Source organism: Artibeus jamaicensis, unplaced genomic scaffold (assembly GCF_021234435.1).
Source record: "Artibeus jamaicensis isolate MK-2021 breed Jamaican fruit bat unplaced genomic scaffold, CSHL_Jam_final contig_1832, whole genome shotgun sequence".
Lineage (NCBI taxonomy): Eukaryota > Metazoa > Chordata > Mammalia > Chiroptera > Phyllostomidae > Artibeus > Artibeus jamaicensis.
In genome coordinates this window covers 4522677-4549297 of record NW_026521362.1, presented here as the reverse complement: position 1 = coordinate 4549297, position 26621 = coordinate 4522677, and the positions used below count along the sequence as shown (strand labels likewise).

The 26621-nt window shown below is 41.6% G+C and overlaps 1 protein-coding gene across 5 annotated transcripts in view; it reads left to right on the top strand.

Moving 5' to 3' along the window:
* Window positions 1-26621, top strand: part of FMNL2 (formin like 2) — a 296180-nt gene that overhangs the window by 189180 nt on the left and 80379 nt on the right. For 4 of the 5 annotated variants that reach the window (XM_053671637.1, XM_053671647.1, XM_053671641.1 and 1 more), the window contains exons 3-6: window positions 3017-3097; window positions 8167-8243; window positions 20421-20504; window positions 23364-23516. In XM_053671637.1, coding sequence (XP_053527612.1) covers window positions 3017-3097; window positions 8167-8243; window positions 20421-20504; window positions 23364-23516 — 395 coding nt within the window. The remainder of the gene's footprint in view (window positions 1-3016; window positions 3098-8166; window positions 8244-20420; window positions 20505-23363; window positions 23517-26621) is intronic. The other variant, XM_053671653.1, reaches the window with a different exon arrangement.

Below are 26621 nucleotides of genomic sequence, written 5' to 3'. Positions count from 1 at the left end.
CAAGCTACTTCCTTCTATTTTAAAGCATAATAAAAAATATATATATATATACTTTCACCAATAAGATGAACTTTTTGATAATGGTAATAAGATGATCTTTATTCTTTAAGATTTTTAGTTGATTTATTTTTTTAGAGAGAGGAGGAAGGGAGGGATTGAGGAGGAGAGGAAGAGAAACACTGATGTGAGAGAAAAACATCTTCTGCTGCCTCCCGCCTGCTCCCTAACTTGGGACGGAACCTGCAGCCCAGGCACGTGCCCTGACTGGGAAGGGAATCGGTGACCTTTCGCTTTGTGGAACGATGCCCAACCCACTGAGCCACACTAGTCAGGGCACCATAATCTATGGCATTTATAAATCAGAAAAAAGCAAGACTTGAGTGGATCACAAAGAGTGCCGTGGCTCCCTGTGTTGGAGAAATGTAATTCACACGGGACAGACAAATGCTTAAACATGCTGCCCAGTGTCAGTGCTGTGAAATACCAAAAAATTCCTCTGTGGTGTAAGCAATAATCAGATTTAAAAGACTTACTAGGAAAAACATCATTTGAGTTGTAGCTAGAGGAGAACCTGTTGAGAATTGTCCTGATTTCATGATGAAAAGATTGTGAAACCTTGGAACAGCTTAATACGTAGGATAAAGCCAGTACCGTGTAACTAGTACTTAGGTCAAGAAATAGAGCATTGCTGGCCTCTCAGGAGGTGCTTCGTATTTCCCTGCCCCACCGCAGTCCGCCAGCTATCATTTTTATGCTAGTAATTTTTCTGTCTCTATTTCTCTCTCTCTCTCATATATAAATGCACACAGATATAAATAAAGTCATGTCCGTGTGTGTCCCTAACCATTAAAGTTTAATTTTGTCTGTTTTGTGTAACTCTGTAGAAATTAAGTCATGTGTGCTTTTTGTCCTAAGATCCATCTGTGTAGAAACATGCAGTATGTGTAGTATGGTTTATTCATTTTCATTGTAATACACCATTGTGTAAACATAATACCAGTACTTATCCATTTTATAGTTTGTACGCATTTTGGTTCTACACAGTTTTTCACTGCTGTTTATTATGCTGCTTTGGACTTTATAAAATTTGATACATATCGATATGAGTTTCTCAACATGTAGTCCCTCCATTCACAACATCAGCAGAAAACTTGGTAGAATGCAGATTCTTCCTTCCTATGCCTGCCATATTCAAATGTCATTCAGATATGCCCTGGCGGGTGTGGATGAGTGGACTGAGTGCCAGCCTGCAAACTGAAAGATCAGCTGTTCGATTCCCAGTTAGGGCACATGCCTGGGTTGCAGGCCTGGTGAGCGAGGGGCAACCGATTGATGTATCTCTGACACATCGATGATTCTCTCCCTCTTTCTCCCTTCCCTCTTCCTCCTTTCCTTCTCTAAAAATAAATAAATAAAATCTTTAAAAAATTATTCATATATATGAGGTCTGTCCAGAAGGTATCCAGCCATGTAATATGAAAAATAGAGACATTTATTGAAGAAGATACAAGGTTTACAAAACATTGTACATAGGACAGCGACACTCATTCCTCTTTGAAGTAGGGACCTTGGGACCTCACACGGTTCTCCCAATCACCATCAGGTACCTGGTTGTATTTTCCCGAATCTCATTGACAATCTGAAATCTCTTCCCTTTCAAAGGTGATTTCAGTTTCAGGAAAAGCCAGAAATCTTGGGGCACCAAATCTGGGCTGTAGGGGGGCTGAATCTCCTGAGTGATTTGATGTTTCACCAAAAAACTCTGCATAAGGTGTGATATGTGAGCGGGTATGTTGTCTTGATGAAACTGCCAATCACCAGTTGCCCCTAGCTGTAGATTTCTGAATCATCCCTGTACTTTCCATAGAGGAACATTCAAGCTAAATGTAAAATTTGATGCAGATTCATTACTCTACTTGTTCAATCATTTTGAATGTGACAGCCACACAGTATACATGCTCACTCAATGGCATCTACTGTCCCCACTGACTAGTACAGTGAAGTCATCATTGTTCATGCATGTGCATTCCAGTCCACTCTCCTTGGCTGTCAGGTTATGTTGATGTCAAGCAAACCATTCTCATTACATTAACAATGGTTGGACTTTTTCCAGACAGACCTCATATCTGTAATATGCTTATTTCAGTGATTGTGCTTTTGCTTAAACTATTTTTGGGCCTTCTAGTTTGGAACTGCCTTAGGAGCCCATTGGTAATCATACTCACGTGTGTAATGCACACAGAATGCCCACATACATGCCCACACTCACTCCAGTCTCTTAGCAATAGACTCATTACTCATTTTAATACGGATACTGTAAGTTTTACAAGTTTGAGTCAAGTTTTTGTTTTCTTCAAAAAATTAATATTCAAAAGAGAAATATTTGTTAACGTTGAAAATATTTTAAAAAATGGCTCTGACTGGTGTGGCTCAGTGGATTGAGTGCAGGCCTGTGAATTGAAAGGGCCGCTGATTTGATTCCCAGTCAGGGCACATGCCTGGGTTGCAGGCCAGGCCAGGTCCCGAGAAAGCTTGCATCTTGCATGTGAGGCAGCCACACATTGAGGTTTCTCTCCCTCTCTATCTCCTTCCCTTCCCCTCTAAAAATAAATACATAAATAAATAAATCTTTTAAAAAATGTACAATAAACTGAAGACTTGCTAGAAGAGGTCCTGCTTACCAGCTGGGCAGAACATCGTTCCTGGAGTGGGAGCTGCAGGGTCCTATGGGGAAAGCAGGGTAGACTCTGGAGTGGGCAGATGTAGGTTCACATGCATTTGGACCATTCACAGCTGTGCCGTCTTGGGGACGTGCTGAATTTCTCTGAGCTTCAGATTCCTCCTGCTGCAGAGAGGACGATAATATCATGAGCATGTCATGATTATTTGCAGGGCCATATTTGTACTGTGGGTGCCTTTCAGCCTTGGGTCAGCAGCAGTCATCTGTCAGAACTCGGCTGATTGTCATGCCTTCATACATTTCATGCTGTTTACTTTATTTTTGTGCTTCCTGCAGGAACGATTCCAGGTGAAGAATCCTCCCCATACATACATTCAAAAGCTCAAAGGCTATCTGGATCCAGCTGTAACCAGGAAGGTAAGAGGGATTTATTTCCACTTTTTGTTACCACTTCCCCATTAGCAAGCAGAATCCTCTACATTGGAGGAGACCTTCCTTCCTCTGCATTATAGCCTCTGCCAGGGCCTCCAGGAAAACAGCCTTTGGAGACGAACAACATAAGACACAGGAAAAAAGCTGTCCTCACGTGAGAGGATGTGTTTAAAAGTACTTTGCTGAGCTGGGAGTCATGTATCTCTGATGGTTATTGAGTCACTGCCACTTCCAATTACATGGGGCAGTGAGTCCAGCGCAGAGGTGTGTGGGCCCCTAGAAAAGCAGGCCTAGCAAAGGGGAGACTTGTCTTTCATGTCTTGGTGCATTTCCAGAGACCTTGAAAAATCACTGGTGCTTTGTCATCTCAGCTGTGCTCGCACATCCTGTGTTGATGCTTTTAGCAGCTTCCCCCCCCAACCCTGCCCCTGGCCCCAGGAAGGTAAGAAGAGAATAGCGGGTTCCATTCTCTACTGACTTTCTCCTTTTCCAGACAAGCCCTGCTTTGTGCAGACGCACAGTTGGCTCCCACTGCTGCCTCGTGGTAAAGCATGCAGCCTGGCACGGCCCCGTGGCCCGGGCCGTCCCGGGATGTCTCAGGGCAGAGCTGTCCCCGCTCACAGCGGCTGAAGGGGCTCTTCACCAGATAGCACTTGTTTTTTGGTTGACCTGCCACAACTCCTGCTTTCAAGGATGCAGAGCAAATATCCTGAGCTGAATTCCTTCTGTCGTTTCTATATGCGACTCATGAGAGAAGAAAGGCACACTTTTCCCAGTTAGCCACTGTGTCCAGGGCTCTTGGCTTTTGTATTTTTTTAAATGTCCTTTTTATTTATTTTCTGCTTTCACTCAACTCTCCCCCCATGTCCCCCCCACAAAAAAAAAAGTCAAGCAAAGAAGAACAGCTATTATTTCCTTTGGGAAGTTTCCTGGCCCTTTGTCCTATGGTTAACATGCCAGCAAGTGGAAATAAAACCTAGGCCCAGTGATGAAAGTGGACTGCAGACCTTTGTTGTTGGTTAGACACCATATGTAAAGTGAATGGCACAGCCTTGTCTTCTGAGAATGTACCAAAATATCATAATACCCACCCACTCACAAATAGGGCACACATGTGCTTGCTTTCTTTTGTTTTAGAGCTTCTGTCAGGCTTCCTAAATGAGACAGCTGCTTAATTCTTGGTTTGTTTCTTTCTTGTTTGTCTCCTTCTCCAAGGGTGCAGCAGCCTCAGTTTCATCAGATTAGAGATGATTAAGTGAAGGTGCACCCTTATATACAGATCACAGCCAAAGAACCTCAGGGTTTATTTCTGGGCTATTGCTTTGTGCAGGGGTGAGATTCTACTTTAGAAATATTTTGAGGAATCTTCAGACTTCAGGCCTTCGGGCAGGTGGTCTTAGGCCCCAGTGTTAGACACACTTGCCCCGAGCTGAGCATTACAGAAACACTGATGTTTGTCCCTGAGAGCTTCCCTCACAGAGAGTGTGTTCCAACCCTCACAGAAGTATCAACAGTTGTCAGCTTCTGAAGACAAAGGAGAGAAGAAGGGAACTCCTAGAGAGCGTCTTAGACTCCAGCCCGAAACCCCACAGGGAGGGAGGTGTTTGCGGGGGAAGGTGGGCTCCTCCTGGCACTGTCCCAGTTCTCCTTCGGAGCAGTTATTCCTGGGTCGAGGCAAAGAACATAAAACAAAAAACAACTAATAAGCTGCTTGGAAAGAGTTGTTACTCCCTTGCAAATAAGAAGACCAAGACAAGAGACTTCCATTTGGCTCACCTTCAGTCCCTGCTCCGGCCCCTGTGTGTTCATCGTAACGGCCTTGTTTGGTCTGAGCCGCCTCTGTCACCACCAGCCGTTTGGGGCAGATGAAAGTCAAACGGTGTTGGGTCAGCCATCTCTGTACGATTTCTGTCAGGTGCTGGCAGAAGGAAATGATCTGTTCCACTCAACCTAATTGTCATGCTTAAAGCCTGGGCAAAAAGGAGGTTTCGTTTGGAACGAGGCATGGCCTGCAGTTAAAATGGGTTTAAGATTCCCAGCTGTAATGTGGAAGGGGGAAAGGAAAAGGTTTCACCAGCCAGTCTAGGCTGAGCAGTCTTTCCTTAACTGTGTCTGGAGTCTTCGGATACTTCATTAATCTTTTGTTCATCTCGAATATAAGATAGTTAATTTTCTGCCTTCTAAAAAATTTTCTTAAGTATATGCTACATAGATTTTCTTCTAAATTGTTTTAAACCCTTCAGGACAGAGACAGAAGAGCCATAATTAGATATCTCTGTGACCAGAAGTCTCCAAACCAGCTTCCTTGTTTAATACCAGATGGTTCTTAGTCTGTGCTTTGGGTGGGGTGGGAGGGCTTGCTCATGTCCAGCATGGAAAAGGCTATGGGCCATGAAGAAAGGAGTCTGGTCCCTTGCAGTGATGGTGCTGTCCTGAAATGAAATCTCTTGTCTAGGGCTTGAGCCCAGCTGCATCCGTGGGCCCATTCCTGGGCCTTGCTCTTAGGGAGAGGGCCGGGGCAGTGGTGGGAATTGCAGATGGATGGTACTCTGCTCCTTTTTGCTGGTTTATGTGTTTAGAGAAGGGGATGCCAAGGCTTCTCTGTTGTCCAGAGTCCATCTAAAAACCAAACAGGTCCCGGGAGAGTACAGTGCAAAGGCAAAGTCTTAAAGTGCAGTGTCTACCGTAGCAAGTGGCTAATAGATGCTACCTGCTGCTGCTGTTCCCATTATCTCATGGTTTTGTTTTGATATATGCCTCCTGGTCCTTTAGCACAGCCTCTTTTTTGAATTAAAATTTTTTAGTGTTATTAGTTTAATCCTCACCCAAGGATATGTTTATTGATTTTAGAGAGAGAGGAAGGTGGAGAGGAAGGGGGGGGGGTTGAGAGAGAGAAAGAGAGGGGTGGGGAAGAGGGAGGGAGAGAGAAGCATCGATCGGTTGCCTCCTGTAGGATCTCTGACTGGGGATCAAACTCACAACCTTTTGCTCTACAGGATGACGCTCCAACCAACTGAGCCAGCTGGTTGGGTTTCTGCACATCCTCTTTTATACTCTGTTATGTCTACGGTGTTTTACTGGGTGCCCTTGTGGTATGACGACGTCTGAAAGGGATGACCTTGCCCTGAGGAAGCATTAGGTAGAGTTGGGAACTAGCAAAGGCCCCAGGGAACCAGTCAGAACTGTGCCAAATGTATAGCCGGGAACACTAACTTGTTTCCTAAAGGCCATATGTGTGGACACCTAACACATGTGACTGTGCCCTGGAAATGGCCCCCGGAGCAGCCAGCACTCCTGGGAATGGTTTCCTCTGTAGCTACTGGTGGTTCTCCCTGCTGGACCGCTCTCCAGAAATAAATGGGCATGAATGTCCCCTCAGACATAGATGCCTCTGCCGTTTCTTGGCCTTTCTTGATAAAAGAGGGGCGTGTCCTTTTTCAATGCATGGAAGATGCTATGTTTCATATATCCCACTGTACCCAAATTCTAAAAACCTGAGAACGTCTGTGAGGTACTTCAGGATTTGTACCCAGAGGGCATCTGTGAGACTATTTGCTTCCTTAGGGTCCTGATGAGAAGCAGTTGAGGGAGCAGCAAAGGGCCTTCAGAAGAGGAGAAGGGAGTGACTGGAGCCACCCATACTGAGCAGGGTGCCAGGTCTTCCTGGGGCACCAGGCTCCACCTGTGGTGTGGCTTCGCCCTTCCCCCATCCTGAATCCTTTCCAGACTTTTTCCTGTGCTTTCTGTCCTTGTATGCCTTGGTCTTTGGAGCTGGATGACCCTGTGTACCCTGCAATTATGGTGGTACAGGAGTGCTTCTAATATCGCAAGCTACAATTCTCAAAGCCTTTTCCTGAAAACAGTATGACATGAAAGGAGTTTGATCTACAGGACACAAAGTACGAAATTCTTCTTTGAAGGCATTGCACATCCAATGTTCTCCTTCCAAAGTGGCCTAAAACTTTAGTTACCATAAATAAATGTTTTTTATAGGAAATTGTGTTCCAAAGAACCGATGTGCAGTGCAACCCAGTGAATCCTTGAAGGTTATTTAGAGTTGAGAGGATAGAGAAGTGAATACGTTTACTATCAGAGGAGGATTCATTGAAGAAGAAAGGCATGGGGGAGTTCTGGAAGGGCTGGTGGGATTTTCTAGGCATAGGAATGAGGATGGACATTCCTAAACAGAAAGGAGGCGCTCCGGAGGAGGGAACTTCTGTGCGAGGGCTCATGGGGAGAAGTAACTATGAATATTTATTTCTGGAAAATGCTAGGTCATGTAGAAAAGGATTAACATAGCAAGGCTGAGACCATTACCTTAGAAAAACCTGCTTGCAAGGCTGGCTTCTGGTTGTCACCTAGGAACCTGAATTTTGGGAGAGTTCCCACCATTCCCTGATAAGAAAGACTCGTGGTACTCAAACAGTAGGTGTCAACAGCATGGTTTATACTGAATGCCTGTTTTCCTTTTGGGAGTCTGGACTTCTGGTGTGTGCTAGGCAGAGAGAACCTAAGTGACCCAGCCCCCAGTCACAGCCCTGGGCACTGAGTCTCTGAAGAGCTTCCCTGGCCGACTGCATTTCACAAATATTGTCATTTGTGACTCTTCTGGGAGAAGACCCTCGGAAGCTTGTATCTAGTTTCCTCCAGATTTCATCCCAAGTATCATTTCCCTTTGCTGACTGTGCCTTATGTCTTTTTGCTGTAAAAATCTTAGCCAAAAAGACAACTGTGTGCTAAGTCCTAGTGAGTCACTGAAACTGGGCTGGTCTTAGGGACCTCAACACATAAGTATATTGGTGAATATTGTATTGTGGGGTAGGGAAAAATAATCTACTTACTCAAAGACGGCTCATGAAATAAGTAATTTTTCTCAATCCTTTCACATAAGCTTTTTTTCCATGAAAAATTTGTGTGCTTTGCATAAAGAAATGTGAGAGAAGTGTACTTCAGAAACAGATATTTTAATGCTGTGTTAAACTTACTATAAGTAAGCTATAGTTTTAGCAGTTGCTAAGATATGTTTTGTGAGAATATGTCTTCCTGAATTACAGAAATTCAGACGGCGTGTTCAAGAATCCACACAAGTGCTAAGAGAACTGGAGATTTCTTTAAGAACCAACCATATTGGGTAAGTGTGCCCATTTAACATTTAGTTTCAAGGCTTTTGGACACTTTACAAAGTGACTGTATCATCACCAAAGAGTTAAGCTTCCTTACTGTTCATTATAAGTTAGGGGACTGAGGTTCAGGTGGGTAGACCTTGTGTCAGTATTCGAACTACTCACTGTACAAGAATCAGTGGAAGCAGGACAGACATCCTTGATTTGGGACATTTATAACCATTCTAAGATTCTTTGCTTGGATGCAGTAGTAAGTGCTTGGTCTCTTGTGTGCATAATAGTTCTTTGGCAAAGGAGGAACCCCAGCAGGTAATGTAGACAGATCCTGGAAGATCTCGGAGTCTTCATGTGAGTTCTCTGAGCTGGTTATTTGAAGTGGTTCCATTCTCCTTCCCTCAATTCCCTGGCCTTTCTGGTCAGGAGGGGACAAAAGCTGGACTGATGTCACCCGATAGACCTCATTGCACTTAAATACTTTGTTCTGAGTCTCTTCTTTCTACATCTCAAAACTTTAGGAATGAAATGTAAATCTACCCTAGAAAATAAAGTTTGAGGAATCCCTCTGCTAAGCATTTCTAAGAGTTTGTTATGCAACAATGTGGTGGCTTTGCCTCAAGCTAATACAGGTTTATCACATCCCCATGAATGCCTGGGATGGCATAATTGTAAGGCGCCTTAAAATGAGATGCTTTGTCTCCAAGGCAGAGTGATATCAAGTACCCCTTTTGGTGGCCTGGGTGCTTTCTGAAGTTTCTGTTTAATGCCTTATTTAACACCTTGGGTTTTGACTCTTTGAATTTATAGTCTAAAGACTATAGGCTTTAGATTTTTTAGAATTGACCCCTGTGACATTCTTTGCGGGTCTATTGGAAATGAAGTCTTACAGATATATTATTTTGTCATTTCACAGAGTATTCTGTAAAAGAAATATATTAGATGAACGACAGCGGAAGAGACTTGTAGTTACAGAGACAACTACAGCAGAAGTTTACTTCTGCTTTATACTATGTTTGCTGTAAGCCATTCAAATGGTTAATTTTCACAGTTATTTCAGAATAAGCTTGTTTAAATTGCAGAGATGCTAGGTTGAAATCAACCCAGGTGAAGCCTGGGTGAGAACGTTCACCTCCTAAAGGGTAACTTTGCACGTGTCACCTGGAGAATGAAGTATGCAAAAAACAAACTGATTCTTACCTAACCCAGAAAATCAACTATATAGAATAGTGGATCACAGAATCATGATGTAGAACTGGAAGAGAAATTGAGGATTACCTAGTCCCTCACTTTATAGATTAAAAGAATTAAGGACCAGAAAAGGCGAGTGAATCCCACAAGGTCTATAGCCCTAGAGCTGGGTGCCTTGGTTCAAAATGCTGTTTTCGTTTTCTTATGTTGCCTAATCTGGCAGCTCTTTCCCTGAAAGGAAACAAGGTAATCAGGGCTCTGGGATCAAAGCAATGAGGCTTGTCTGTTGAGGGTGAAAGTGGTGGTAATTTAATATAGTTGAGCATCCAAGCTTAGGAAATTTCCATACTTTACAGTATTTGTGAATCAGGAGCGAGATTCCATTTGGTAAGGTCCAACCCTGTACTGTTGGCACCACTTCTTGACTGAAAGTGTTGGAATGAGCTGTAGCCAGGATTTCTACAAATCGTCAGAAAGCATTTCTTCAAGCATTGCTGGGATAATGTGAAATTGACCATCAAATACCAAAGCAAGATGATCATTTCCAATACAAAGTCGGCTGAATAGTAGAGCCCTGGTTGGGGCGAAGCCAGTGCAAATCTGCAAGTAATTGGGGTGGTTTGATGTTTAGGATACTATAGGCATGTTGAAAGATTCTTACACTTCTTTCATCTTCTCCAGCTGAAGCTTTCTGTTTACCACCTCTGTAGGGCACTTGGAAAGCTTCGGCTTTAGCAGCAGAAACACACACAAGAGGAGCATTGTCTGTTTTTTGCAACCAATTACTGGCATAGCCTTGTACAGATTGAAACCACACACCAGGATTTTGACCTGTCGTTGGACCTGTCGTACCTGTCCAGAAAAATCCAAACCTGAACTGGACTCTTTATTATGGAAATTAACTGGCTTGAACTCATTTGGCTGGGAAATTTTCTGAAAAGTTGCTCAATAATGTGAATATAATCGATTAATACAATGAGGAATTCTTGGAATGCAAGGTGCTAAATAAGGGGCCCATAGAGTTTACTGCACTCTTTAAGGCACTGTGATAGAAAGATAATTGGGTGCCCATTTGCCTTATGGAAAGTGAAGTCTTGGTTCAGATTTTTGCTATGCCCCTTGTTTGTTACTTGACCTTAGATAAGCTACATAAACTGTCTGTACTTACTGTATGATCTAAGTTAACTTCCTATCTATAAAATGAGGATAATAATACTCCATAGGAATGATGTAAGAATTAAATGAAATAACTTATAAAAGATCTAATATAGTGTTTTAATATATAGTTATTACCATATGATAGCTTTTGCTTGTTATGCTGATTGAAAATAATATAGCTGATAATAATTCAACAATATTATGTAACATATCCCTAAGTAATTTCATGGAGAGAATGTTGCCTTCTCAGTCTAAAATGACCCTGACACCTAGGAGATTGTTGCTTACCAGAAATTAAAAGGAAGAATGACATTTAAAATCTATATGTCCTAAAAAAATTATTCTTGGCACGTACTTGGATTTCAAGGTTAAAGTCTAGGGCTTTGCTGAGATAACATTCCAAGCTATAGCTTTGTCAAGCAAAGGGTTTGTTCTGAATTTTGATATTAACCTAAAACTCTATAAATAGAGCAGTCTTCTGAGAAAGAAAATTAATTTTCTTTGAGCCAAATTGAAATAATAATTGGGCTAGAAATAACCTTATTCACTTACTCCCAGGAATTACAATAATATTGAAGAATTGGATTATGACTTATTCAAGTTCTTGAAATGACTGGAAATACTCTTGAAAAGAGCCAAGTAATGTTTGGACTCTTTGGCTGGGCAGTGTGAGTAGGCATGTCAAGGTGATAAGATTTAAGTGGTGGCAACAGAGGTGAGCCGGGTGGATTTACAGTCTTTATTCACGGAACTGAGGTGTAGGCAATCTCTCCTTGCAGGTAATTTATTTTAGTAAAACTCCCTATTTTGATAGAAAATTCATTTTCATCCTGAGTGCAAAGTTGTAGAAATTCTGAAAGATGCTCATTTCACTTTATTTCGTTGGAGATAAAGATCCTTGGAGAGTTGAGAGGACCAGAGTGTGGGAGGGATGTGTGAGCTGGCAGGTTTGTAGGGAGGGGGAGGAGCCAGGGAACGGCTCAGGGGCACGTGCCCTCCCGGCCCTCCAGCCCCTCCAGCTTGTTTGGGAAACGGTGAGGGAAGAGCAAAGAGTAACCATGGCTGGTGTTAAGAAGTATAAAACCTGAATGGGAAGTGTGTTCATCAAGCTGGCCTACAATTCATTTATTTTTATTTATTTATTTATTTTAAAGATTTTATTTATCTTTAGAGGGGAAGGGAAGGAGAGAGGGAGAGAAACATCAATGTATGGTTGCCTTTCGGGCGTCCCCTGCTGGGAACTGGCCTGCAGGGAACCAGCTTGCAACCCAGGTATGTGCCCTGACTGGGAATCGAACCTCAATTGTCTGGTTCGCAGGCCCGTGCTCAATCCACTGAGCCATACCAGCCAGGGCTCATTTATGTTTAGATGGTACTTTTTGGAAATTCTCAAGATCATCATAGTCATTTTGTCATGTATTAAGCATTGTATTAGGTATATGAAATGTATTATTTATTTCTTACAAAATCTTTTTTATTGAATCTCCATTTTATAGACAAGAAAGCTGAGTCAGCAATTATCCTGCTACTTAGTACTTAGCAACCTAGGAGCACTGAGGTTTGAACCTAAATATGTCCAAGGCCTGTTAGAAAACCAGCAGTCCTTAAATTTTCCAATTTTAGGATTTCTGTATTCTCTTAAGTTATTTTGAATGCCAATAACCTTTTATTTTTGTGTTTCTTAACAGATACATTTAAAAATGCTTCTTTAATATAATTTACTATATCAAACATTTAATTACTGTAAATATATAAACACAAAATAATAAATTAATATTGCCCAAATGACACACTGTATAAAAGAACCATTTTTCAAAGCAAACAAAGATCAGTGACAGGAGTGACATTAATTTATGGGTTTACAAATTGCTTTCATGTCTTGTGAATACAAGGCAGCTGGGTTCTCAAACCTCTGTATTCAGTTTGTTGTGCTGTGTTGTTTTATTCGATGTGTGTGAAGAAAGCCTGGCCTTACACAGACACACGCTTAGAAAAAGGAGCAGTTGTGTTTTTTCATTCTTTTTACATTTTTTGACATGCAATTTTATTTTTAAAACTTTTTTTTCAATTATGGTTTACATTTAGTATTATTGTGTATTAGTTTCAGGTGTACAGCATAGTGGTTAGATCTTCATATACTTTTCGAGGTGTTTGCCCTGATACTTCCAGTTCCCATCCAGCACCACATATATACTCAGTTATTACAATATTATCGGCTATATTTCCTGTGCTGTACTTTATACCCCCATGACTATTTTGTAATGACCAATCTTTAATTCCTTCATCTTTCTCACCCAGTCCCCCAATACCTTTCCCCTCTGGCAACCATCAGTCTGTTCTCTTGAGTCTGTTTCTGTTCTGTTTGTTCATCTATGTTGTCCTCTGGATTCCATGCGTCTAAGTAAAATCTTTCTCTGACTGACTTATTTCACTTTGCATAATACCCTCTAGGTTCATCCTTGCAGTCACAAATGTTAAGATTTCCTTTTACTTTTAAGCGGCTGAGTAGTATTCTATTGTGTAAATGTACCATAGCCTTTTATCCATTCATCTACTGATGGGCACTTGGGTTGCTTCCATATCTTGGCTATTGTAATTAATGCTGCAGTGAACACAGGGATGTATATATTCTTTTGAATTAGCATTTTGGATTTCTTCGGATTTATGCCCAGAAGTGGAATTACTGGGTTATAAGGCAGTTCCATTTTTCAAATTTTTTTGAGGAACCCCCATACCACTTTCCACATTTTTATGCTCTGTTCAACTAAAAATCCATTTTACTGTCTTGCACTTGCATGAGTCTTTTTGCCTATTAGTTATTTTCTACCATCATGAATTGGTCATTTGGCAAATACCGTTTCACTGAGTTAATCTGATCTCCCAAACATTGACACATTTTATTCTACACTGCGAAAACAATCACATTTGTTAGTGATCACCAGTCTCATCAGAGTATACTTTAACTTTTGGGAAGCTGTCAAGCTCACAGTGGTGAGTACAAATGTTCCAAAATTCTAACTTTTTTTGTAGTCGTCTTTGTTTGAAAACTCAAATTTTATCATTGACAACAAATACTGTCAGTTACTTTCCTCAGAATGACCAGCTCACTTCATTCCCTTTTGAGAACATATCTGCCAGATACCCAAGAAAGAATAACCATGGTTTGTCAGTCATTTTGCATTCCACAGAAAAAGGTGGTGGTTCAGTCCGCAACCCAAACCACCGGAGGAGTGCTTTTCCCCGAGACAACTGTGGCAACGGGGCAGGAAGCAGAAGCGCTTTGTGTGGCTTCCCATTTTGTCACAGAAAATTACAGATGTATTTCAGGGAGGAAGCTTTAATAAAAGCAGTATTGTTACTGCTTTACAAGGACAGTTTCAAGTGAAGAATACAATAAATGGGTATATTTTTTGGCGACAGCAGTTTTATCCACATTTCTTTTGTACCATCAGGACAAGTGTCAGCACAGTGATGAAAACAACTACTTTCTTAATATTTGTATGAAAATAATTATAACCAGACCTCTGGGAGGGTCTCAGGGACCCCTGGTGGTGTGTGGGCTATTCTTTGAGAACCAATTTGTGATGCTGTCTCCTTGATTTGGTAGCTAATGATGAGTCCAGGTGATGCTTCTCTTTTCTCTCTTGCTTTTCGTGCTTTTTCCCCCATGACTTCAGCCACTGCAGTTCCCACCGTGTGTATAGTAGCTCTCTGTAGGAGACTGGCAAAGGGAATTCACTATTGTCCCTTCTTGTGTGTCTAGATGAGAATAACACAGTTCTAAGATTTGGGGGCTAGAGAGAAAACAGCAGCTCAGAAATAAAGCTTTGACCCATCAATAATAACACTAACTACTGGCTTCTGCACTTTGATCCCTTCCTTGAAGAAGGTTTCTTCCAGAGCTGTTTTTCATGACTGCATCTCTTTTGAACATCTCTTTTGGCTTCTGAGCAGCTGATTGGGAATTTGCCTAATTCACATTTACAGCATATGTTAATTACAGGGAATCTGAGGTACTTAGTAATTGATGCACACTGTCAGTCAGAAATGATTCTACTCTCCAAAACCTATAATTACCCAATTTGAAACTGTTTGCATATTGGTAATATATTAAAAAGTGTGTGTAGCATGCACAGAGGTGAAGATGGAAGGTGTCTACAGGGACTTCCGGCCAAGATGGAGGCATAGGTAGACATACTGTGCCTCCTCGCACAACCAAAATTAAGGACAACAAAATTTTAGAAACAGAAAAAACAACCAGAACTGACAGAAAATTGAACTGAATGGAAGTCCGACAACCATTGATCCAGACCGGTAAGAGGGGTAGAGTCTGTGACCAGCAAAGAGGGGTCAAGGCTGGAAAAAGTGGTGGCTGGTGACCCAGGTGTGCAGGCCGCAGCTAGCAGACCCTGTGTGGGGTGGCAATGGGCAGACCCAGTGAGGTATGCAAGGTGGCTGGCTGACTGCAGTCACACATTTGTGTGCAGATAAACCAGGCAAAAATGGGGAGCAAGACAGACCATGAAACCCAGGGCCCTAGCACCGGGAAATAAAGCCTAAAAGCACCGATTGAAAACACTTGGGGCGGAGGTGCCGGGAGAGACTCCCAGCCTCACAGGAGAGTTTGTTGGAGAGACCCACAGGGTCCTAGACTGACCCACCCAGGAACCAGCACCAGAAGGGCCCAATTTGCTTGTGGGAAGCGACGGAAGGGACTGAAATAAGAGAGCAGAGGAAGCACCATTGTTCCATCTCTGACCCCTGCCCCACAAACTGCATCACAACCCGGCGACTGGGTTGACCCACCCTAGTGAACACCTAAGGCTCTGCCCCTCACTATGTAACAGGAGCAACCAGACCTGCCCCCCATGGCTCAAATGGAAGAGCAGATAAAAGCCCCAGAGCCAAAATATCTAAGCGACTAAGAGATAGCCAACCTGTCAGATGCATAGTTCAAAGCACTAGTGATCAGGATGCTCACAGAACTGGTTGATTTTAGTCACAAATTAGAGGAATGTATGAAGGCTACACTAAGTGAAATGAAGGAAAATGCACAGGGAACCAATAGTGATGGGAAGAAAACTGGGACTCAAATCAATGGAGTGAACCAGAAGGAAGAAAGAAACAACCAAACAGAAAAGAGTAAAGAAACAAGAATTCAAAAAAAAAAAAAAAAAGAGAGGCTTAGGAACCTCCAGGACATCTTTAAATGTTCCAACATCCAAATTATAGGGGTACCAGAGGGGGAAGAGGAAGAGCAACAAGTGGAAAACTTATCTGAACCAATAATAAAGGAGAACTTCCCCAATCTGGCAAAGGAAATAGACTTCCAGGAAATTCAGGAAGCTCACAGAGAGTCCCAGAGAAGTTGGACCCAAGGAGGGACACACCAAGGCACATCGTAATTGCATTACCCAAGATTAAAATGAAGGAGAGAATTCTAGAAGCAGCAAGAGATATGGGGACAGTCACAAAGGAGTTCCCATCAGACTGCCAACTGATTTCTCAAAAGAGACCTTACAGGCAAAAAGGGGCTGGAAAGAAGTATTCCAAGTCATGAAATCCAAAGACCTACAACCAAGATTGCTCTATCCAGCAAAACTTTCATTTAGAATGGAAGGGCAGATAAAGTGCTTCTCAAATAAGGTCAAGTTCAAGGAGTTCATCATCACCAAGCCCTTATTATATGAAATGTTAATGGGATTTATCTAAGAAAGAGAAGATAAATATATGAACAGTAAAAAGACATCAAACTCACAGTTATGAACAACCATACCTAAAATGAAAGCAAACTAAGCAAACAACTAGATCAGGAACAGAACCACAGAATGGAGATCACATGGAGGGTTAGCAACAGGGGAGTGGGAGGAAGAGAGAGGGGGGAAAACGTACAGAGAATAAGTAGCATAGACGGTAGGTAGAAAATAGACAGGGGGAGGGCAAGAATAGTATGGGAAATGTAGAAGGTGAAGAACTTATGACCCATGGACGTGAACTAAAGGGGGGGGTGTGCAGGGTGGAGGGGAATGAAGGGGGGTGAAATGGGACAACTGTAATAGTGTAATCAGTAAAATATATTAAAAAAAGAAAGTGTCTACAGGAACCCTAAATTTATGCTATTTCATTGCATGATTATATACATAAATCTGCAGAATGGGGAATCCAGTTTTTTAAATTTATTTAGATTCAAGATACTGCTTTGAATTGCCCTTTTTTTCATCTCTACCTATTTTTTTTCCTCTTCTTTCATTTCCACAGAAGTCCATGCTCATCTCTGTTCTTTCCCAACAGAATATCCCAAGCGTGGGAAGGACATGGATTAGGAGGACAGGGGAAATGTGAAGGCTGGGTTGTTTTCTGTTAGCTCTTTTCCCACAATTCATAGCTTTTTGTCTGAAATGAGTTTACTGACCTGATGTCATTTGACAAAGGGGGTAAGGCTCAAGCATGGTGGATTTTTATCTTATTATTTCCTAAGTCACCTAGGAATGCTAGGCCAAATCAAAGACTCTGGGGAGATCTTATAGCTTAAGAAAAGAAGTTAACGGCATGAAATTAAACCTCTTAAGGCAGGACACATTTCTTCTATTAGCTTTTTAGGAACTGAGCAGCTGGCTACTGCCTTTCACTTTGAAAATTGTTTTTAAGGCAGTTTTGATTAAAGTCATAAAATAGGAGTGGGATATTGATAAGGACATTGGATTCAAGTAAGAGAAGCTAATTAATAGTCTATCTCTGACCCTGGTTGGTGTGGCTTAGTGGATTGAGTGCTGGCCTGTGAACCGAAGGGTCACTGGTTTGATTCCCAGTCATGGTGCATGCCAGGTCCCCAGCAGGGGCCATGCCAGAGGCAACCACACATTGATGTTTCTCTCCCTCTCTTTCTCCTTCTCTTCCCCTCTGTCTAAAAATAAATAAAACCCTTTTAAAAAGGCTTTCCGAAAAATAGTTTATCTCTGTATCAAAATATATACATGTTAGCATTTTGAGTCAAGAGAATTGTAGCTGTGGCTGTACTTGGCTATTTCCTGCCCTTTTTTTTCTCTTCCTCTTCCTCCTTTTCTTCCTTTTTTAAAAAATTTTATTTTCTGAGTTATTTGCCTCCTATCCAGTTTGTGGCTGAACTTTCTTCCTTTTTTTCCCCAAACTATAAAGGAAAGTTTATTTAGAAGATCACAGAGCTAGAGGAGGTGAGCCAAAGAAGTGGGCTCAGGAAACAAGTTACAGAGGGAAAAGAAGGGCCAGGCCCCTGGAGCTTTGGAGAAAGGGAGAGGCAAGGAAGAGGTGGAGGGACAAGGGGAGGCTGTGCTCAGAGAGAGCCTCACTGGTCCTCTGTCTGGAGGGTATTTATCTGAAGGTCCTAGGGGAGGATCCCAATAAAATATTCATCAGCTTTCTAGGTGCGTTCTTTTAGAGTCTTGGTCTCTACCAATTGGTTGGCCCCAGAGCAGGGCCATTAGTCATTGCAGCTGGTCCTGATGTCAACTATGGCCTCACTTGTCTGCTTTTGCTGCTTTTCTGGGCCTGAAACTGAAACACAAATGATGCCTACTTGTGTTTGACGTGGGTCAGAACCTCATTGTCCTGGAGGCTTCTGTCCAAGGACTATTCTCTGGTCCCCTTGTTCCTCTTCCCTCTGAGGGAGTCTAACCCTCATGACCTACAGTATGCAAGAGGAGGAAAGGTTACCCTGGGGCGAGGTCTTTGTTTTCACAGTTTTGCCCATAGCTAGGCACCTGGTGACCTTCTGTACTGGGCCCATCCTCTTTCCTCTGCTCATGTCTGTCTCTGTGGCTGGACTTTCTAAGTGATGGCAAGATGACAGTGATTGAGACAGTGACAGATCTACAGACTGCCCTGGACCATCTCCACTTTTTAGAGGCAGTGTCTGCAAAATCAACCAGAAGGAACTGTAGGGGGTGTTTCTCAAATCCTAAAGTAGACTATTCTCCTGGCCACTGAGAGTATGTAGAACTGACTGCCCTGAAAAGTCTGGCCCTTGTGGTGACTTCTCCTGTTAAAAACGTTGCCCCCCTGCGTCCAGCTCTGGGGATTCCTGCTGAGCACCCACCACTGAGGGCCAGTCAGATGGGGCCGTCAGGGCCCACAGGCCAGACCAGTAGGCAGGCCTGAGAGGAGCCAGGGGCTTGAATTTAAGGAGCAACTAGTTGTCCAGTTTCCATAATGAGTTTTAGCCTTTCTTTAGTCTCCTACCAATTGTAAAAAGAAAAGAAAAAATTTTCCACTAATTATCAGTGCTTAAAAGTGTCTAGTATCTCCTGAGACCTAGCTGTGTATGGAGTAATTAAAGAAAATGAAAATAAGTATGTAGAAGCAGATACCGTGAGATTGTGTATGTTGTGGTTCTGAAATGAAGCGTCAGCCTTGACCGTAGCTGACCCTGTTAGTTTGGGTAAGTTCCTAAAACAAAGCCACTTTGCCCGGCTCAATGGGTGGTGTTTTTCCCTTGCCAGTGTTGCCACGCTAGGTATCTTTTAAATTAAATGTTATTTGCTTACGTGGCTATGTGAAATGCAAACATTTTGTGACGGTCTGCCTGAGGTGCTCAGAGGGAAATATGCAGCAAGCTGTCTTGTTTCCCACCCTGCTTCCTCTTGGACCCAGCTGCAGACATGCATTTACACCCTGGACACGGCAGGGCTAAGAGAAAGAATGAACTCTGAGGATAAAACAAAAAGAAAACATCTTTCAAGAAGCAAAAATAAAAAACAGGCGTCCTGAGTCCACCAGATCTTTTTCTTCCTGTAAGACAAAGACGTCAAGGGACTGCTCATCCTTAAGGGCACTTGGCAGTACTGACCTATTGTTCTACCAACTTCCATGGTAGCCAGTGTGCCCACAGCTGACGTAACACACAGGCTCTGTGTGCATGGACGAAGGCAACCGTTTTGGAATGTCCTTGGCAGGTGTACCTCAAGTTTTATTTCTTTGATAGGAGCGGACCTTTTTACTTGTTTGTTGGAGTTTCAAATCTAGTGAAGGCTTCATGGGGTATCACGTGTCCTCTGAGGACGGTGCCCTTGGGGTAACAGCTGTTTTTCCTTAGTACCCAAGCATTCTGCTTGACCAGTCTACTTCTTCTCCAGGAGTTGTTATGAAGAATGAATAAAAAATTATAAAAAACAGTGAACTTCATTCACATCAAATCCACCATCCAAATGCAAGGTGGTACTATTTTTAAATGAAGTTTTAAAAAACATGGCATTTGTCACGTCTCAACTCTGACAATGGTATGCGCTGTCTGCAACTTCTTTAAAGTTATAACGTTCGTGGAAAAAATTAAGCAAATCATCCCTATTGAATTTCCAGAAGCCCATAAACACTGGTTTCTCATTGGCCAGTTTAGTGTTTTCTGCAGCTTGATGTGGCAAGACAGAGCTGAGCGTGGATTTGGACCCATGCCTGGATTTCAGTGATTGTATCGTCATGTCCCCAGACTGCCTTCTTCCCTGTGCAATCTCGGCTCCATTAGCCAGCAGGCTGTGGATCAGTTATGGTGGAAAAAGTACATTAAGCAAGTTCCTTTTTTTATAAAGTTTCTTACAGGTGATTCTTAAGCCTCTTAAGCAGTAAAATGCAAAGAAGGCACACATACACCTTTTGCCCCCTGTTCTTGTACATTGAGATGTTGTGGTTTTCCTCACTGCCAGATCTAAAAGCTCCTGCCTCCTGTGATAGAGTCTGGACATTCTTACACCATATTTTCTTTTAGGCGATGCATGTTTGTGATGGAAAAACAAACGTTTTTCATTGTGGCTTTTCATGACTGACCATGTGATGAATGTCTCCAATAGAGTTTTCTTTTTTCTTTTTTTAAATAGATGGGTCAGAGAGTTTTTGAATGAAGAAAACAAAGGCCTTGATGTTCTAGTGGAGTATCTGTCATTTGCACAGTACGCGGTCACGTAAGTAACACTTGGCTTGTTCCTTTTGAACTTTATGTGGTCGTAGAAGATGCAGCTCAGTGCTGCGGTTGTGCACGGCCCTGGCGGGAGAAAGCAGAAACAGATGTAGTGCGGCTTAAGGAGGTTTGTTTCTATTCTCATAACCAAAAGCAAGTCACGTAATTGTTATCAGAAATGCTTTTAAGGCAGAATAAAACAGTGGAGTAAAAATTACCCTTAGAGGAGTCCTTGTTTGAAAAAGAACTACTTTCTTTAGTGCTCAAGTTACATACATCCATATGGTAGGGTACTCTAGTACTTACTGAAAGAGTAGATGATACATTGTTGAGTGAATAGAGCAAATATAGAGAAGCGCCTCCCTTTTTATTTCTTAAAAAATTACATGTATATATGTATTCGTCTATGCCAGTAAAGACAGAAATAGATACGAAACTGGAGGAAGGGTAAGACGAGAGGTTTTTTCTTTTTACTTCACATGTATTGTTTTGATTTACTTGTCATAAAGGTGAAATAAACTAGAGCCGAACTGGCAAAAAATTAACTCATTTAACCTAGTTTTCATTAATTTATACCATTTTCCCATTTGCTTGACTTCTGGAAAGATTTACAACAGGAATAAGAAGTATACATTTGAATGAGATATTCTCTTCTCCACAATTCCTCCTTTAATCGGGAAGTATTTCTGTACCCACAGATATACTTTCACACAGATAGAGGAAATAATATTGTATTTTTAATTTGACTGGAAGACATTTTGGCTCAGGTGGTATGTTTTCCCCTCAACTCTTTTTTTAGAAGCAGTAACTTGTTTTTTGTATTGTCTCACTCCAGTAAAGTCCCAGGACCTAACCAGATGTCTTATCTTCATCACTTCCTTGAGAATTCGTGAGGAGAAAGCTGTAATCGTACCTCCCTGTGGGTGCAGAAACTAAAGTATTAACTGAAATGGGCTTGACGAGTTTCAGTCTTGATAACCCTTGTATGTTATATGGAATAGAGTAAGAAAAACCAAAGACAAATACTTCTCTTCCTGAGAAGTTGTCCTCTGAAATATAATCCTAGTCTTGATAGCGTAGTCTTCCAAAGGGTGTTTCTTATCTCCATTATGTCAAAACTGCTGATCTCCCTTTACACTGATTATTATGATAAACTGATAATAATGCCCGTGTTGCATGTTTTAAAATCTGGAGGAGTACTCATGGAATTGAGGAAGGGCTAAGAAACCTCAGGAATGATGAAGGGAATGGCGTGCTGTGTGTGACATGTGTTTGCTATGATTCGGCCCTTTCCCTTTGTCACACAAAACCAGCAGGACACGGTGCTGTCACCGTGAGGGCATGCTTCTCGTCTGCAGCAGGTCAGACTAACAAACATTAGAACTCACAGCTTTTGCTTCCCAGTCTTCTACTTTTTTTTGCATTAGCTTTACATTTTTTGCTGATTAGTTTTTTTGCATAACTTAGATGAAAAATTATCTATAGATACAATTTATGTTCTTCCTTGAAACTAATGGGCTGAAAAATGTCCTGTCATTCCTTGGCATGTGACAGTTTCCTAGCTCATGTAATATGAAACAACAGGCTCATACTCCGTCTTTAAAGCAGAAGCTTTCCCCAAGGCATTGCTGTCCTCGCCATATGAGAGCTGGGGACAAGCTGGAGGAACATGAGAGTGCAGAACAGCCAAGCGACATGGGGGCTGCAGAGTGCCTCGTCGAGAGTGTTGGAGAGCTGAGTGATCTTGGAATGTACCCTCGGCCACCTTCCCTCAGATCAGTGATAGGATGTTTGATTACTCAGTTCCACTGCCTTTCTGTTCAGCACTGTTTCCCGAATCCTAGGGCATGACAGAATTGTCAGGCTGAGTCAGTGACTTCAGTCCACCAGTCTGTGACATCTGGATTAGTACTTAATAGATGGAGAGTATCACCTAGTTTAGAGATGATTGCTCTAACCAAATATTTTATTTTGGCAATCATACTTCTTATAAAAGTCATACTTTTTCATAAAAGGATTGCTGTTTCTTCTGTGATAGCTTCCAAGATCTTCCATGTGATACTAATTATGGCTGCCTTCTATTGATTCTCTATCTGATCAGGTGTTGCTTGGTGAAACTATGGGTAGAAGCAATTAATAAAATACTTTTTGGGGGAGAAAGCAGAGCTACTGACTTTGGGAGGAGAAAATGCATAGAACATGAAGCCTGTCTGTTTAAAAACACTGTTCCTAAAATTATACGAGAATGAGTGACTTAACTTGCCATTTATTCTAACATGGTTAACATGAGTAATAACCTCAAAAAATGTCAAAGAAACAACAGTCCTACTTTAAAGAGCACCACATTGGGAAGAGATTCCAAAATCAAAGCAAATTCATAGGTTTGTGAGTAATGGATCACATATGGTTGGAAAAGCGTACTTGCCAGCATACTAGGAGCAAATGCTCAGTGAAAATTGATGGGTAGGGATAAATTAGTATGAGCCTAACATACTGACTTGTTAAAGCAAAATGAAGACATCTGTGAGATTCTACTCCCCACCCCCACCTTCACCTTCCATCTTAGCAATGTTGGCATTTGGCAAGTTAGCGAGTTTCATGGTAAAATACAAATAGTACTTCACTGTTTAATTTTTGCTATTGTTTAACTATTTGCCTGACCCAGTATTTGTCTTTCTGTATTTTCAAAGTCACCTTTGATTCCAAAGACATTTTCTGTATTTCCCTCTTAGTTTACTTTGTTTGCAAAGACTAACCACATTAAGGTGCAGATGTATAAAAGGAAGGAGCAAGGTATGCGCACCCATGTGTTTGTGTCAGTATCAATCTTTAAGTCTTCTGTGGCATTTCTCTTCTGTTTTAGTTTTGACTTTGAAAGCGTGGAAAGCACTGTGGAGAGCTCGGTGGACAAATCAAAGCCCTGGAGCAGGTCCATCGAGGACCTGCACAGAGGGAGCAACCTGCCCTCCCCCGTGGGCAACAGTGTGTCCCGCTCGGGAAGGCATTCTGCACTGCGGTGAGTTCCTTTAATCAGGAGTGAGGCAAATGTGGTAGGGTGCATGGGGACAGCAGTGTCTCTTGCCTCTGTGATCTTGGGCCATGTATTTCTGTATCTTGCCACATAGCTTGCATTTTCAGTACTTTCAAATGAAAGTTTTTTCAGAAGTTCATGGGATCATCACTTGAGCTGTACTCCGTAGCATTAAATAGCTTCCAGGAAACACCATTCCATCATTCCGCACAAAGACAAAATTTTGCTGCCAAATTATACAACTGCAGAGTCGTTTCTATAGGCAATTAAGTTTCAAGACCAGGGAGATGCTGACATCATGACTTAGGCTTGGTTTTCTGGGTAGAGACGGTACATCGAGATTTGAGAATCTCAAGAACAACTTGTTACTTTCTGTGCCCTGCGCCTCCCCTCCTTTTCTCCAGTGGTAGCTCAGCTTCATGTTCTGTGAGGGGTGTTCTTCGTCACAGGTGTGGAACGCGATAGTGAGTTTTATTAATTATTATTAGTGAGATGCCCTTAAGCATGTTTCTTTGGTTAGGTGTGCTCAATTTTCAACTTTCTATTTCCTTCTAAGGATTCCTTTTCTAATCTCTCCTGGCAGAAATACCACCATGTTAAGGTAGGGTAGGTGCTGACCACCTGCACCACTAATGGGCATAGCATCATTGAATTGTTTATTCATTCATTCCTACAATTATTCATTCACTGAAAAATATTTTGGGCTTCTGTAACTTGCCAGGCACTGTACATGGGTGTGTGAATCAAAACTACCTGCCAAGGTACAGATACCATCTAGAGCCAGTTCATAAAGCTCTTCATATTCCAGGACTTTAATAAAATTTCTCTTATTTGGGGCTTTATCTGGCAAGTGGACCTTGTTGCTGTAAGTGTTAAAGATCGCCATGGTACTGGGGCATTGTGGTAGACCCATGTGTCAGGTTGTCACTGGTGAATATGTGGCTTTCAGGCTTTTCCTATTTGGTGGCCTTTTAATGACCTCCTGTTCCTTTGACTTGGGTTTTGGTCATGGAAAGTTAAAGTCTCTGTAATGAAATTCAGTTCCACTGAAGGATTTGGTGTTTGAATATGATGCTTCCAGTCAACTTTTCAGAATTTTTTCTTTTTTAGAAACGCCAAAAATATCAATGGGTTTAGAATGATTTGATAATAATGAATAACAGTGTTTTAATTCATCCCACGGTATTTGTAATAGGCTGAGGGCTGTATAAACCTGCATGTCTCCATCAACTTTACATGTGAACAGGGATGTATGTGGGCTGATTTGGAAGTTGAGGAAAAAGGTCCGGTGTGCTGAAGAATGCCCTGATCACCTTAGTATTCGAATGGAAATTCTTACCATTGGTATAGATGTGACTGTAGGTAAAGGATCTAATTGACAAAGTGGATTTTAATTTGCTTTTTATCATTTCTTAACTAGAAAGTATCATTTATTGACTAGCTGCCACCTTAACAAGAATTTGTTTTTCTGACTAGTAATTCATTTTGCCTGTTTTTCGATTTTTAAGACTGTTCATTGAGAGCACATTGTTTCTGTAGAGTGGGAGAGTCAGGAAAATGTGGGAAACATTCCAGGTACAAGGAGAGTTGTAATTCTGGGCCCCGGAAGGCGTGGTATGAGACATCAATTTCTGATTTACTTCACGGTTAGCTCCTGCTAGATTCTTCTAGAATTCATTTTAAACTGGAAAAAGAGACCCAAAAGTATAGAAAAATGAACATGATAGAAATGCTTTTCTGAGAAACTCAGGAACTCTGTGGCATTTCTGGTTGGCAGGTGTGCTTGAAGATGACCAGCTAAGAAACCAATATCACATTCTTCTGTTTTATGTTGAACCAGTTTCAAGCTCAGGAACAGAACATTGGAATTTCCTTCACAGGTTCTGGTCACTCAACAATATCAACATTAGCTTTCATGCTACTTTTTTGATCTAAAGCTTAGATTTTTATTTTTAAACAATGTGTAACAGTGATATTCCAGCTCTAGCGGTCCATGGATTTCTGCCTGGATTCAAATTATTTGGTCATTTGATCGCATCTGTGACTTATAAAAACAGCAATCAGAAGTACACGCATATGGTACATGTTGCTTTTCATATACCCAGAGATTGTTTACATTTTTTCTCTTCCTTCTTCTCTCCCCTTTCTTTTTCTGCTCTCCACACTTCATCCACTTTTTGGCTTTCTTTTATTGCCCTTCTTTTTCATTCTGCCATCTCATTTCTGATTGTCTTCTCCTCTTCTACTTTGTCCTTTCTGTCCCTACTGTCACCTCTTTTTCCAGTTCCTTTCATCTCTTACACCACCACCAGATTGGTTTCTCTGCCTGAGTATCTTCAGTTCAAATGCCACCAGAGCTGCTTCTCTCCCTGTTGCCTCTGCAGCAGCTTCAGTTTACACACTGATGATGAGGCTTCAAATCGGAAAATCTCATAAGTCTTGGGCGAAAGTGGCACCCAAGAGAGCTGGTAGTGCATGGTGGCAGGGTGTTGCGACTGCCCTCCATGTTATAATATGATAACCTCATGGCTTAGTGCCTTCACCCTGTGCTGGATGTGCCCACTGCCTTTTAAACTTGGATACACTCTGTTATCATATTACGATTTCTTATTAAGAATTCAAACCTTCACAGTATATTATATATATATATTTTACTATTGCAGGTTTTTTTTAAAGAAAAAGAGGATATTAATTTATGTTCTATAGAGATGATTTATTCTGGTAGCTTTGTTTGATTTTCATTCCCTTATCCCAATATCCAGATAATAATGTAGATTGAATAGTCTTATCCTAAATATCACTTGGTAAAAAGGGTGAGTTAAACTTGGAAGAAGAAATGAGATTTTAAGAAATGTAAAACACTTTATAAATGGGGCACGATTAAAGAAAAAAGGAAAAACACTTTTAAAACAAAATTCTAATGTTGATGCACACTCTCCTCTTTGTAGTCAGACTTTATTTTTTAACTATTTAAAATGGATTATTAAGCATTTTATGACATGACATTCACCCTCAGTTATATCAGCTGTTAGACTGTACATTTTCATACATTTGTCAGCTTGGCCGGTAGTGAAAATGTCGATACCGATG